General features: G+C 43.6%; 1 protein-coding gene and 1 long non-coding RNA gene across 13 annotated transcripts in view; one reads left to right on the top strand and one right to left on the bottom strand.

The window, feature by feature from the left end:
* The window catches only part of TMCO4 (transmembrane and coiled-coil domains 4), a 134,501-nt gene that overhangs the window by 70,544 nt on the left and 49,610 nt on the right, over positions 1–14,347 (bottom strand). For all 10 annotated transcript variants that reach the window (XR_013171219.1, XM_077151044.1, XM_077151042.1 and 7 more), the window contains 2 exons: positions 9,063–9,195; positions 1,807–1,904 (listed from right to left, as the gene is read on the bottom strand). Coding sequence is in view for 9 of the 10 variants with exons in the window: in XM_077151044.1 (XP_077007159.1) it covers positions 1,807–1,904; positions 9,063–9,195 (231 nt within the window). In the remaining variant the exon portion in view is untranslated. The remainder of the gene's footprint in view (positions 1–1,806; positions 1,905–9,062; positions 9,196–14,347) is intronic.
* On the top strand, positions 860–7,563 carry LOC143674815 (uncharacterized). Of its 3 annotated transcripts, none has more exons than XR_013171221.1 (4): positions 860–1,365; positions 1,772–1,849; positions 4,694–4,772; positions 7,254–7,563. It is a non-coding gene; the product is annotated as an uncharacterized LOC143674815 (long non-coding RNA). The 3 variants fall into 3 exon arrangements; XR_013171220.1 differs by having other exon boundaries at positions 860–1,435; XR_013171222.1 differs by having other exon boundaries at positions 860–1,435; positions 6,486–7,563.

Genomic DNA, 14,347 nt, shown 5'->3' with positions numbered 1-14,347 from the left:
TTGGTCTCCTCAACTCTCTGAGCACATTCACTGTTTATCTTTCCCTTCTTCAGTAGCCACTTGCTCCTGAGATCTGAAAGGGCCAGCTACCCAGGAAGCCAACTGGACAGGGGCAGAGTCACCTTCTGTCCTGGAGGTTACTCCCTTAGGCTGCGAATACTGTAGAGATGGATTCAGGTGGGAAGTGGGGGGAGGACACAGGAAGTAGCAGATGTGAAGACGGTTTTGAAGAATTAGGTCTGGCACACAGTATATACTCAATAAATATTTGTTGCTAATGACAGAAACCAAGAATATTTGTATGCTGTTTTATAGTTTTCCAAGTACATTCATGTGTATCAACTCATCTGTGATTACCTCGAGGAAGAGAGAGCTAAAAGAGAGGGAGGTAAGGTCAAGCAAGTAAAATGAAGTCAGCACAGAAAGGTCTTATATGCCTGCATCAGTCAGGAGAGGACCGACCATGCTATAACAACAAACAATCCCCAAATCTCAGTGGTTTAACATAACAAAGGTTGATTGCTTGTTCATGTTGCTAGTTCAGTGTGAGCTGGCTCCAAGGCTTTTCTCATCACCATGGCTCAGAACCTAGGATGATGGTGCAGCTGGTTGCTATGTATGGGAGAAGAGTGCTCTGGGGGGCCTTCAACACAAAATTAAATGCTTTGACCTGGAAGCAGTATAATGTTACTTTTATTCAAAGCTCATTGGCCTGTACTAGTTACACGGCCACACAGAGCCATGGGACTGGGATGGGGGGAGGGGGGAGGGGGGAGGACAAGGTCACTCTGTGCCCGGAAGGAAGGACAGGACATACTTGGTGAACAGCATTAATGACCTCACAATGCAATGGCAACAGGGTGTCATTAAAGGCTTCCCAGCAGGAGCATAGCATGACCTGAGCTGTGCTTCAGAAAGACCGAGAAAGGGCGGATTGGGAAAGATGGACAGGAGAGGCCAGGAGAGCTGTTTGGATAGAGGGAAGAAATGAGGAGTACACTGAGATATGAATGGCTGAGTAGACCCTTAAATTACTCCCATGATCAGGCCATATTTGTATGACCTATCCCCCTGACCCCAGCCAACAGGGCCAAGTCGTTGCTTGGGAATCTGGAATGGGGCCCCAGAGAGGGCATAGTCCATCCTCGTGGCTGGACTTGGGATCCACGGTCTTGGGAGCTGTGGATAGCTTCTACCACCGTTTACCAAGAAAGTGGAAGCACAGAGAGGCAGAGATGGGAGACAAAGATATATGCCCAGGTGCCCGGAACCCTCCTGCCTGGGGCCAGCCGTGTTCCTCCCCTTGGGCCCTGTGGAGCCTCTAGGTGCCAGCTACACAATCCCTTGGATGCCTGAGTCAGCCAGGTGGGTTTTTGTTCCTGGCAATCAAAATGCCTTACGGAGACACTGTGGAGGAGGAATGAAGAGGATGTAGGTGAGTCATTTACCTGAAAAGGAGAGAAAGAGAGGCCAGAGGGCTCATCCTGGGTGAGGGACAGAAAGTGGGGGTTAACGCTAAGTGAGCTGGGAAAAGAGGAATCTGATTCTGGAATCTGGGATGGACTTAAATGGAGGCAGGAGAAGACATGGCACTCAGTCAGGGAAGGCTGTAAAACAGGAGGAAGGCATTCTCTGGTCATTGGAGGTTGTAAAAAGTGGATCAGATGTCACTCTGGGGTGGGCAGTTCTCCCCCCACCTCAGGGTCCCCTCCCAGCTGACTTCCCTGAACTCCTCCCTCTCACTTAAGTTCGTGTCTCTCGCCCTGCATAGCCCTGGTTCGTGGCCACAACTGGAGCTGGACTCACCAATCACTGTCCCACCGCCGACAGTTGCCAGGCCAATCAGGAGGTAGCGCTTCCATTTCCTCCGGTTTTCTTTCTTCTTCCGGGATGCCTCAGCCATTCTGGCGGGGAGGAGGTTGATCTTTAGGGCCAGCTGTGTCTGGGACCCCTTGAGCTCTCTCCCGCCTCACCAACCCCCAAATTGCAGTCAGGGCTGAGTCCTCTGTCACGCAAAGGGAGGTGTACCAAAGTCACCCTGGGCCTGTCGGTGATTTTAAAAAGCTGACAACATTCTGAAACCCAGCTGGGGAGTCCCGGTGTGTAGGATGTGCTACTTACCCAAAGGATCCATCCTAACAGGGTTGCAATTTGAATAATGAAAAGACAAAAAAAGACAATAATAACAGCAAAAGAAGCACGAAAAAATATCTCTAAACAGATGGACCCAGAACGAGTGCAAAATAGAATCACAGACTCCAGTGCCCCCCTTCTTGCCTCCCTTTCCCTACCCCTCCAGCCTGATTCCACTTCGCTCTAGGACATACGGAAACCAATTTCCTTCAGAACAATCATTTTGAAGATGGTTAGAGAAATGTTTGCATTGGAGAACTTGACTTTGGAGTGACATCTCCAACCGTTCAGACTTGATTTAAAAGCTATAAATCAAGGTGGAGGAAAGCATCCAGAGTGAATCCAGAGCATGTCTGTGCTAAGTGTGTGATTTTCCTGTCGGAACTTCGGCCAGCCCCCAGGTGCTTTGAGGGAATAAGGCATCAGAGGAGAAACTGAAGGTGGGGACACTGCAGTCATAACCAGAGTGAACTCTGATCTGAGGTTGGAGTTTGGACAACAACTCAATGCAGAGTGATAGCAAATGATGATGATGATGATAAAAGAAGAATGGTTAATATTTATTGGTCTTCGTGTGCCAGCCACCGTGTTGTGCACTTGTCATGTTTATCTTATCCCAAGCAGCAGCCTACTTGTTACACATGAGTCAGGGGACAACGGTAGCTGCCTCCTGAGGGGCTCTGGGATCAATAGATATGAGATACGAGAATATCTGCAGGGCACTGAACGTATGGCTGACCCAGCAAGTCTTCAATAAAACGGCGGCTACTGTTATCATGATCCTTCATTTCCCTGAGATTCAGTTTCCTCATTTGTAAAAGGGGGTTAGTAACACCTGTCTCATTTAGCTGCGGCTTTGAAAAAAGTCTGCACTCATTCATTCCTTCACCCATTCAATCAACAAACTTTTATTGAGAATGTATTATGTGCAGGCACTTTTGGGTGCTGCATATCGGTGAGCAAAACATGTACTCATCCACTAGCTGTTTTCCACCCATTTCCTTCATTATGAAAAGCACATTACATTGAGAAGTAGCTCATTCTCCAGTCATTTAAAAGAAATGGAATTTGAGTTGAGGATTCAGAGATCTGCCATGCTTTTTCCATTCTCTGCCAGCTCCCCTCAACACATTTTTTCTGTAAGCGCCTGCTGGGGTAAAGTACAGCACGTCTCAGTCCTTTACAGAGAAGCAGAAATCAATGATAAAAACCCTCTGGGACACCTTTTGCTACGTCCCAGATAGAGGTCAAGCTGCCCATCTGTGATCCAGAGAGAAGACAGTGTGGACAAAAGCCACAGCCCACCTGTGATGGACATACAGTATGCTAGAAATATATCTGTGTTGCTGTAAACCACTGAGATCTGGGGGTCATGTGTCACTGCAGCAAAACCTAGCCTGCTCTGATGGATAAAGCCAATTACCAACTTTGTGACTGAACAATTACTTGTCATCTCTTGAGGTTCTTCATCCAACAGATGGGGATAATAATAGTATTTAGTTCTCAGGAGGGTACTTTGGGATTAAATGAGATGATTCAACATACAGCGACTGGCATACTGCAATGCTGTTATCACTGTTTTCATTATCACCATAATTTTTCCTAAATGCATGCTGGGGATACACTTTTGTTGTTAATTGCTAGCACCATTCGATTCAAATAGAAACACTGGAAACTAGATGATTTCAGCAGAGTTCAAGACCTGTGAGAAAATTCAAGCTGCTGAGGACATAAAATAAGAATGTGCAGTGTGGCTCTGTGAATCAGCTGCATCTCAACTCAACAAACACTGACCTGGAAATAGTCTGAAATTTGGGGAAGATACATTTCAGCCCAGTTCTGCCATCACCTTGCTGGGTGACCCGGAGCAAATCACCCAATTTTTCTGAGCCTTAATTTACTTACTTAAGAAATGTAGAGGGGTAATGACCTCTTGGAAGGATGATGGCAGGACTTACTGAATACAGCACTACCCTGGAGGACAAAGTCAAGGAGGGAAAGTATAACCATGATGGTGTGCTTCTCTCTGTCCCTATGTTGCCTTCAGGATAAAGTGCCACTTCTTCAGCACGACACTCAGGCTTTCTGTGATCTGGCCCCTGACTTGCTCCCCAGACTCATCTTCCATCACTTCCTAACTTATATTTTATACTTCAGACATGCCAAACTGCTTGCAGGCATACTGTTTTATGCTACTATAGCACTGTTCCTGGTGGGTCCTCAAGGACCTTCTTTCCTTCATCTGGTTAACTACTAGGCATCCTCCAAGAGTCAGTGGACATGACACCTCCTCTAAGAAGCTTTCCCTCAGCCCCAAGCTTGGCTGAATGCCCTGACTCTGGGCCCCTCTAACCATCCGTACGATATTATTCTGGAACTCTAGTTTGGCAATTTTCAAAGGGTGGGTCTTGGAACAGAATAACCAGAGGGAACCTGCTGAAAACACAGCTTCCAGGGCCAGAATCTGTGGGCACGAGGGTATGGAAACTGTGTTTATAATATATCCATCCAGGGATGCTACTTTGCATCTAATGTTTGAAAACCCTGATCAAACCTACAGGGTATGAACCAAACCTCTTCCAGCTTTCAACCTTCAGCACCTTGCCCTGGACTTGGAACTCAGAAGCTGCTCAGAAAAGGTTTGTTTCTGTTTTATTTTTCTTTTCAGAATGTTTCTTAAACATTTTTTTCCCATATGTTTCTTGAGTAGAGCCTAATTTTTTCAATAAGGGTCAGAGGTGAACATCTTGCTGTGGTGGTGTAATCCTGCATGTGCTGTCTACATCTGTGAAAATCAAAGGGGCACAAAGAATGTACCAGCCAATCACTATCAAGAATGAAACTTGTGGGATATTAGAACAAATCTGCAATATTATAACATTTTAATTTAATTATTATTACATATTTAAGAACACAGTCAAATTTCTTGAGTTAGTGCCATCAACATGTCTTGGCATTGTGTGCCAGATTGTTCTTGCAGTGACATCTAGGAAACTAAAGAGTCATCACTTTTAGCTGAGTTTACTGCAGGAGGAAGACTCAGGCCTAAAGGGAATGAAATAACTAAAAAGTAAACAGAGTTCTTGAAAGCTGTTTTATATTTGAATGTATGTATGCTAGTATGTAAATCAATTTTACAAAGATTACATAGATTACACAGATAATACACTCTAATACCTAGTATTCTGCTTTGTTTTATTATTTAAATATTCATAAACACTGGCTGACTCAGAAAGAATATAATATTTTTCCTAAGTAATTTAGCTAAGGCACTGTCTCCTAACATTAAAATTAACTGTTGATCTATTTCTCTTCTTATGTAAGTATTTGAGCATTCTTAATAATTATTTTGTACCTGAAATGAATAGCTTTCCAGACATAATTAATTATTGCAGCGTTTTACTCTTGCAGTTGCTTCAACTGTCTGACTGAATTTTAACATCTAAAGCACAGGAGGAGATGCCTGCTCTGAGTTATATCCAGAATTCTTGCTGTATTTAGGGGTGAAAATTCAGAGAACAGCACCAATTTGCACGGCAGCCTTGCCTGGTTACCACTGGGTAATTAGATACAGTGGTGGCAACGTATGTGTCCACACTCATGTTCCGGGATGCCAGAAATGACCTTGAGCCGGCCTTCCACTTCCCAAAACGGGGGCCAAAGCCAGATCACAGATTGGGGCCAAATACCAGCTCGAAACCAATCAGCCCTGAGGAAGAGCAAGACGGCCACACTACCATCTCAGGGAGCCACAAATTACTAAATTTCACTCACTGACACCTTATCTTCTCACCACCACCCTCTTTAACACCTTCTTACCTTGACAGAGAGGAAGAGCTTTATCACTAGGAGGTCTAGAGGTACTTTCCTGGTAAAAGCTCAGAAAACCCCAACAGAGAATGATCTTTTCTGCTTTCCTTGGAATTAAGGAGGGAATCTGGATTGTCAGCCATGCCCCGAAGGATGCAGTGAGGTTGGGACAGGATATCAGGGTGGTGGAATCGGACAGGCCTGCTTCACACCCTAGCCCTGCCACCAACCAAGCTGGGTCGCTGGGCTTCTGGGCAAGTTGGGTTGCCCTCTGCAAACCCCTCAGGGGACTGTTTTGTGGATCGAATGAGATGATCTCTTGTGTCAGCATCCAGCAAGCAGAAACAAAAGTTGGTTGCTGATATTGTTATGAATTGATGTTATCAAGTGTTGTACCAATCTCCAGCAGTATATAAGCTAAGGCTTGCTCAGAGCCTACCAGGTATTGCTCCAAGCATCTGAGATGTATTAATTAATTGAATCCTCTCAGTAGCCCCCTGATGTGGATACTACTATTTTTTTTTTTTTTTTAACATGGGCAGGCATCGGGAATCGAACCCGGGTCCTTGGGCATGGCAGGCAAGCACTCTTACCTGCTGAGCCACCGTGGCCCGCCCAGATACTACTATTATCTCCACGTCAGAGATGAAGAAACTGAGGCACAGAGAAATGATGTTTAAACAAATGGGGAAAGTCGGCAGGCCTGAGGGCTCAGATGGGTACCCAAGAATAGAAAGTTGGATAGCATACCCTGAACCCCAGCTGGAAAGAACTGCCTCACAGTGCCGAAAGTGATAAGCTCATCTCACAGCAACACAAAACCTTAGAGTTAAAAGAAACCTAATAGAATTCGATCCTCTAATTGCATAGGTGAAAAGACTGGTGCCAGAGGGAGAAAGTGATGTGCCCAAGGCCACCCAAAGGGGTAGCAGTGGATCAGAATGAGAACCAGGTCTCAGCTTTCCACCCTGGGTCTCTGACCCTTCCGGAGACCACGGAGAGGATCTGCGAGGTCTGCAAATGATAGCTGAATAGTTGGGAAAATGCTCATTATAATCTTTGGTTGGAGAATGCTTAGTATAGTCTTAATAGCTAGAAATGCTTATTATAGTCATTTCATTGAAGCAGCTTTCATTCATTTCAAGAAATGTCCTTGCTGGCATAATTTGCTGCAATTAATCTCAAATGTTTCCTCTTTGTTCTTGGTTACATTAATGCTTCCAGCTCTGCTTTCAGGGACAAAGATAATGATCAAGGCAATATTAAAACACAATAGGAAATAATATCAGCATCTTTCCTCTTACCTAAAGGATGAGATCAAAGGCCTGAATGGTCCAGAAAGAAAGAAGAGCTTACCAGATAACAGGACATGCTGACCAAACAAAATGAAGCAAGTGACCATTACTCAATTTTAATCAATTCTGTGACTTTTACTTGGCTTTAAAAATTTTTCCTGCTTTCCTCTGGACCTTGGCCGTTCCTGTTTGGACTATAAAAGCTCAAATCACCTTTCTCACTTTGAACTGGACTTGGGAAGATTTTTTCTTTCCTCCAGTTCCTTTTTGATGCATCTTCAATAAATTCACCTTCCTACCAAAGCAAAGAGGCTTGTTTCTCTGTTTGATGTGGGATTAGGTGGTTCTAACTATATAGGATATTTATGATAATAACACAAAGTCTCTTCAGTTGAATAAAAATTACCTATGTGGAGCGTTTTTCCCCCCTGGGGAAAAGGTCCATATGTAGTAATAATAACAATTGTAACAGTATTATTAAATTAGCAAATAATGATATTTATTATTTGCTAATACCAGGCCTACTCAAAGTGCTTTACACGTATGAACTCTTTGGAGCCCCACGAGAACCTTTGAGGGGGGTGCTATGATTATCCCTGTTTTGCAGGTGAGTGAACTGAGGCCCATTGAAGTTAAATAAGATCACACAGCTGGTACGTGGTAGAACTGGGTTGTGTCTGCCCTGAGAAAGTTAGAATGTCTGTTTTGCATCTTCCCTGATCTGGCATTTCCGGTATTATCAGATCAAATCCTGCTAGTAATATGTATTTTCTGACAACAAGATTTCCAAATAAACGCTAAAAGATTCTTTCATTTTAAGGCACATAGGACATCACAAATTTCCAATATGCCCAAAGGACTTACGCAGCCTATGCGTTTATGGTGACCAGTCTGGATCCAGGGATTTTTTTTTTTTTAACTGACACAGTTCTGAAAGCCAAAGCAAGAATTTTCAGGTCATTTCAACAGACCAAGTTTCCTCCCTTTTCAAGGAAACAGCCCCTCCCTTTGCCCTTCAAATCTGGTTGGAGAGCAGTCCTGGCTCTGAACCTGGCTTCAGAGCAAAATCCCCAGCTGGGCTGAACCGGCGCAATCTGGCTGTTCAGAGAAAGCCATTGCAGCCAAACAAAATCCGGGGCTGGGGAGACGTGCCTGGTGCAAGGAGGTGCAATCAGGCTTGACTGGGATTGATTTATTGCTCTGGGAGTTGATTCTGTATGAGGTATTCTGCAAAGAGCTGAGCTCTAGCCCAGTTACCAGTATAATTTCCCTCTGTGTACTCCTGGCCATACAAAGACAGCAAAATTGCCTTACAACTGGGAGGTGCACGGCTGAGGAGGGGAGGGGAGAACTCAGATCTACTGAGTTCTTGCTATGTGCCAAACCCTTTATAATATGATCACATTCATTCTTTACAATGACCCTGGGAGGGCAGTATCCTTATTTACATTCAAAGCAGCTTAGGGCAGGGAGCCACCTGCCCCAGGTGGAATAGCAGATGTGTGTGCAAGTGGGATTTGAATTTAGATCTCTGGCTCCATGAGCGCACCCTGGCCCATGGACAAGGTATCACAAGAGCTTGAAATGGAATGGGGTAGAGTTAAAGGCCACCCATACCAGAATGTCTTTGCTAAGGAGCAACTGTTAATTCAATGCCCTCTTCTTGTAAACAAGGACACTGGGGCCTCAGAGGAGAAGTGTCTTGGCTACAGTGGGGACTTCTCACTTGTTATCCGCTGCCCCTCCCATCTCACTATACCACCCCATAATGGGGGAGCAGGGGGCTCTGCTCTCTGTGTAACTGAAGTCACAGGGCTCTCTTACTCAGATTCCTCCTCGTTAGTCTCCTTAAGGCTCTCGAGGAACGTCTCTTCAAGGATATCCAGCTCTCTCAGGGGCACCTGGAGCAGTGAGGTGACGTGGCAAATGAGGACTCTGGCCCGGGCATCATAACGCCCTCAAAAGAGAAACAACAAGGGCAAAGAAGCTGCTTAGGTTTTCAGTACAGAGATGTTCACAGCAGTATAATTTATAAAACCCAAACGCCAGAAACCTCCCAAATACACACCCTACAAAAAATGGACAATTAAACAACTGCACAGCTGCTTGGGTGGAGTAATACATGATCATTAAAAATAATGTTAGTCAAAAGCAAGGTGATATTTTTCACCAGATTAGCAAAGACTGTGTTTTTAAATCCTAAATCCGGTAGGAGGAAATAAAGATGGGCACTCACAACCACCCCCGGTGGGAGCGTATGGTGGGAACTCCCTGGAGGGCGATTTGACAATGCGTCAAAAACTTAAAAAAAAAAAAGTGCATATCCTTTGTCTGGGGAATTCCATTACTGAAATTCTAATCTTAAGAAAGTGTTCATAGCGGCACTTTTCACAATTGACAAAAGATGGAAACAATCCAAGTATCCACTAACAGATAAGTGGATAAACAAAATGTAGTATATACATATGATGGAATATTATATAGCAGTAAGAGAAAATGAGGTTCCAAAGCATGGATGAGCCTTGAGGACATAATGCTAGGTAAAATAAGTCAGACACAAAAGGACAGACACTGTTTGATTTCATTTTTATGACTCCGGTAAAGGCAATCTCAGAGGTTTACAATGCAGATATAGAGGACTTAGGGGAACACAGAAGGTAGAGACGGGGAAAAGGTTACCTAATGAGGCTGAACTTAAATGTAAGGGAACAGATAGAAGTTATGATAACTAATTAGTGGGGTTATAAGTAACACTGCCATATTGCAGGTAAATATGATTGAAAGGGGATGTATAGTGCCATATAGTCTACCAATTAACTCCATAATTATAAATAAGTTCTTGTATGAACTATTTCAAAGGTTTGATCTTGTACAAAGAGTCATAATAGAGGGGTATAGAGGGAAAATACAATTGCATGTTACGACTTATATTTAGCAGGAAGACAGCAACAGTACCACAGCAATACTAGGGGTAAATAATTTGTGGGGGTGGGTGTGAGGGACAAAAGATTAGGGGAGGTTTTGATTTGACATTTGGTGAAGCTGTGTTTATTGGCTCTTTGTCTCTTTGGACCAATGAAGATCGTCTAAAACTGAGAGTGCTGCTGATTGTACAACCAAGTGAGGACACTGTAAGACACGGTTTGTTTATTTTGGACATTATCCATGATGCCTGATGGATGGAGGGGGCCGAAGGGTCCAGTGATCGAGAAGCCAAAAGGCAAACTATATATACTGTGTGCCTACAAAAAAGGAATGATGTCATGAGGCATGCAACAAACTGAATGAAACTTGGGGACAAAGTGTTATGCAAAATAAGCCAGAAACAAAAGAATAAATATGCTATGGTCTCTTTCAAAAAACACTTATAAGAAAACTGGAGCCCAGATTGTACAATCTTATAGCAGCCATACTTAGTCAGAAGTTGCAAATGTATTTCTAGATTCTGAGACACAGAACTCTGTATGTATAAGCTGGTATTTCTCTGAAACTTTCAGTACCTCTGTGACACCTAAAATTCAGAGCTGGCAGAACTCTGTATGTATAAGCTGGTATTTCTCTGGAACTTTGAGTACCTCTGTGACACCTAAAATTCAGAGCTGGTGTTCCGCAGTTCTGAAAGTCAGCATTGCTATATACAATAATGGTTAAAGTAACTGAAAAAGAGATTAGGATTCAATTAGAGATAAAAACGAAGCCAATCTGGTAGGGTCTAATGTAAATCAGAATATAGGGCAAAAGATGAGAGTGCAAATACTCTAGAGCTTCACCTACTATATGAGACCACAGTCAGAGAGCTTTATTGTGCCTAGAATCTAAATTTTCTGAAGCACATGATCTAATCAATCTGTCTGGAGAGCTCATTAAAAACAATCCAAAAACATGGAGCCCAGAAAAGGAAAGAAGTTTTGTAGTTCTGTATAGTTTAATGAATACCTGGAGACATCCCAGACTACGGTGGACTGATAATTAAAAAGTATTGGTAGAGTCCCTTGAGGGACTAGAGAAAAGATATGGAAATATTAACTTTTCCCATCTGGGAAACCCCAGGTACCCTCTCAAACATTAGGGACTCCCCCAAAAATAGGCCAAGCCCTTGATTTTGAGGCTTGCCCTTATAAAACATTTCTATAGTAGAGAAGCTACGACTGCTATAATTATGCCTAAGAGTTGTTCCAGGAAACCTCTGGTTGCTCAGACATGACCTCTCTAAGCCCAACTCTGCAAGGGAATTTTTACCCTCCTAACTATGTGGGACAAAGTCTCCTTCACAATGGGGGACATGACTCCCAGGGTTGAGCCTGGCCCTGGCACTGAGGAATTGATGATGTCTTCTGGACTAAAAGGGGGGAAAATGTAACAAAGTAAGGTATAAGTGGCTAAGAGAGCTCAAATGGAGTTGAGAGGCTATACTGAAGGCTACTCTTATATTAAACTTCAGCTAGACACTAATTGTCCTTTTCAACATGAAAAAGTTAAAATGGGCATAGCCCAAAAACCCCTATAGATTGGTAGTCATAAACGCTTAATGACTGCTGAGTCACCATAATGATATTTCTTTTCGCTGCCAGTGTTTTGGAGCAGCAAGAAGGAAAAATCTAAAAATGTGGAATGGTAACCCATACTAAACTTTGAAATGTGTTCTGTAATTACTTGCTAAAATAAATGTACTTTGAAAATTATTGCTTTTTTTTGTGCATATATTTCACAACAAAAAGATTTTTTTTAAAAAGAAAACAATCCTAAAAGTAGAAAATATTTAGTAAATAAAGGCACTAATGATGTATTTATAAACAATCTAGGTCTAATAAAAGGGAATTTATTAACTAAACCATGGTACATCCATCCAGTAAAAAATTATGGAATCATGAAAAATGATTCCCAAGAAAAGTGTTTAATAATGGAAAACATGCTTATGCAATAAAATAAATTTAAAAAATTGATAGAAAATTTACTTGATAATATGGCATGAGATCCTAACTAATGAGGTGGGGGTGGGGCAGGAAACAAAGGACAGGAAAAAAAGATAAAGGAAATATGTCAACTCTTTTTGCCTTTCAAGATTATCCAAAACGAACCTAAGCTAATCTCATAATTGGGAAATTAATCTATCAAAATTTAACAGAGAGATGGTCTGTCTAAGCTCTAGTTTTATAGTCTGGAAGTTAGTAGGAATACATCAATGTCTGGTTAGTAAGGAGTGGGGGGATCTGAAAGGGGTTACATGAGTCCTGTTGAAAGATTTCTTTCTTCAGACAACACAAAAAGGAACAGGATCCCGAATCCATGCAGAGTGCCCCTATTCCACCAAGACTCTGATTCCATGACAGCCTAAGCTGGGAAACCACATCCCATCTGCACCATAAATCCAGACGGAAACAGACAATGGGTCCCTGCACAGTGTAAGGGACCAGTCTGTGCCTCCTCCTGGTGCCCATCTGAGAACCCGGTACTGCCAGGGTTCTGAGCCAGATGTCCAGGAAGGCCCCGCAGTCCTCCCTTCTTCTCCCTCATATCTACTGCCATCAAACTTGTTAGATTCTACCTAACAACAGGCATCTCCCCACCCCCACAGCCACTATCTGGCTCAGGCCCTCAGCATCCCTTTAGGGGACTGTCCCTACACTTTGGTCCTCTGCTCATCACATCTCTGCCCTCAGAATCCAGTCCATACTTTTTAGTTTGCCGTATGGGCATCACCTCTTGGTTTCCCCACCTGTCCATAACACCCTCCCCCAGCCCTGAGAGTGCCCGGCTGCACTGCACCTGTGTGCCTTTGACTGTGCTGAGCCCCCCAGGATGTCCTCTCCACCTGCCGTGAAGAAGGTTTCTGACTTCCACTGGCTCTCAAATTGGACAGTTTAGGTTTTAATCCCCCTTCTGCTGCTTTCTATTTAGGCGGCTTTAGAAGGTCACTTTACCGTTCTTATCCAAAGTTACCTGAGACAAGCATAAAGCATGGAAGCGCTTCATGAAAAGTAAGCTGTACTAGTTTCCTATTGCTGCTGTAACAAATGCAACTGAGTGGCTTAAAGCAACACAGATTTATTGTCTTATAGTTTTGGAGACCAGAAACCCTAAAAAAGAAAGTGTCAGCAATGCTGTGTACCTTCTGGAAGCTCGAGGGTAGAATCTGCTTCCTTGTCTTTTCCAGCTTCTAGCTTGCATATCTTGGCTTGTGGCCCCTTCCTTGAATCATTCCAATCTCTGCTTCCTTCATTACATCTCCTACTCTGACTCTGACCCTCTTGCCTCCTTCTTAAAAGAACCCTCATGATGACAATGGGCTCACTTGGATAATCTGGGGTAATCTCCCTATCTCAAGACCCTTACTTAAGCACATCTGCAAAGTTCCTTTGCCAGGTACGGTAACTTAACCATAGGCCCAGGGATTAGATGTGGGCATCCTTGGCAGAGGGTGCATTATTATATCTACAGATAAGCCTGAACTTTTATACCCCCCCAAGATGTGTCTCAGCCATTACTTCCTCCCTGAACCCTCTATGGAGCACTCCTAGCTTTGGGTGCCTGCTGTCCCTTGCTTAGTAAAAGCAAGCAAGCTCTTCTGGACCATGAGTTTATTTGTCTTTTTATGCAACTCCAACCCCTACACAGTAAAAGCTCAAAAAATATTTATTTAGTGAATAAATGAATGGTCTGTTCTGATCTTTAGGTCAAATTCTTTATGATTCAAGTACTGCGGCAGGCCTCCAAATTGGATCTTTTTGACCAAGAGGGTAAGCTATAAGGACTTGGCATTCAGCTACTCTGTACCAACTCTCCCTGTGGGCCCTGTCATGACATGAGTTCTCTACAACGCAAATTCTCAAACCTGTCTGGCCATTAGCATTACCTGAGAAGCTTGTCAAAAGTGAGGGTTCCTGGTCCTGGTACACGGAAACTTTCTATCCCCTGGTTTCTCTCTTTGCCAGTCCTCCCTCCACTCCTCTCCCGAGTGCTCCTCTGGGGAGGAGCGTGACTCAGCCGACCAGCACATTTCTCTCAGGTATCCATCTAGCATCACTCTCTTCTCTCTGGGACCCATCTGCCTGCCCATTCTACCACGTGGATGCTTCGTGGGATAGGCTTCGTTTCCTTGGAGTGGGCCT

This window comes from Tamandua tetradactyla, chromosome 2, assembly GCF_023851605.1.
Source record: "Tamandua tetradactyla isolate mTamTet1 chromosome 2, mTamTet1.pri, whole genome shotgun sequence".
Lineage (NCBI taxonomy): Eukaryota > Metazoa > Chordata > Mammalia > Pilosa > Myrmecophagidae > Tamandua > Tamandua tetradactyla.
Note: the sequence above shows the minus strand (reverse complement) of the source record. Positions and strands in the feature narration are given on the sequence as shown.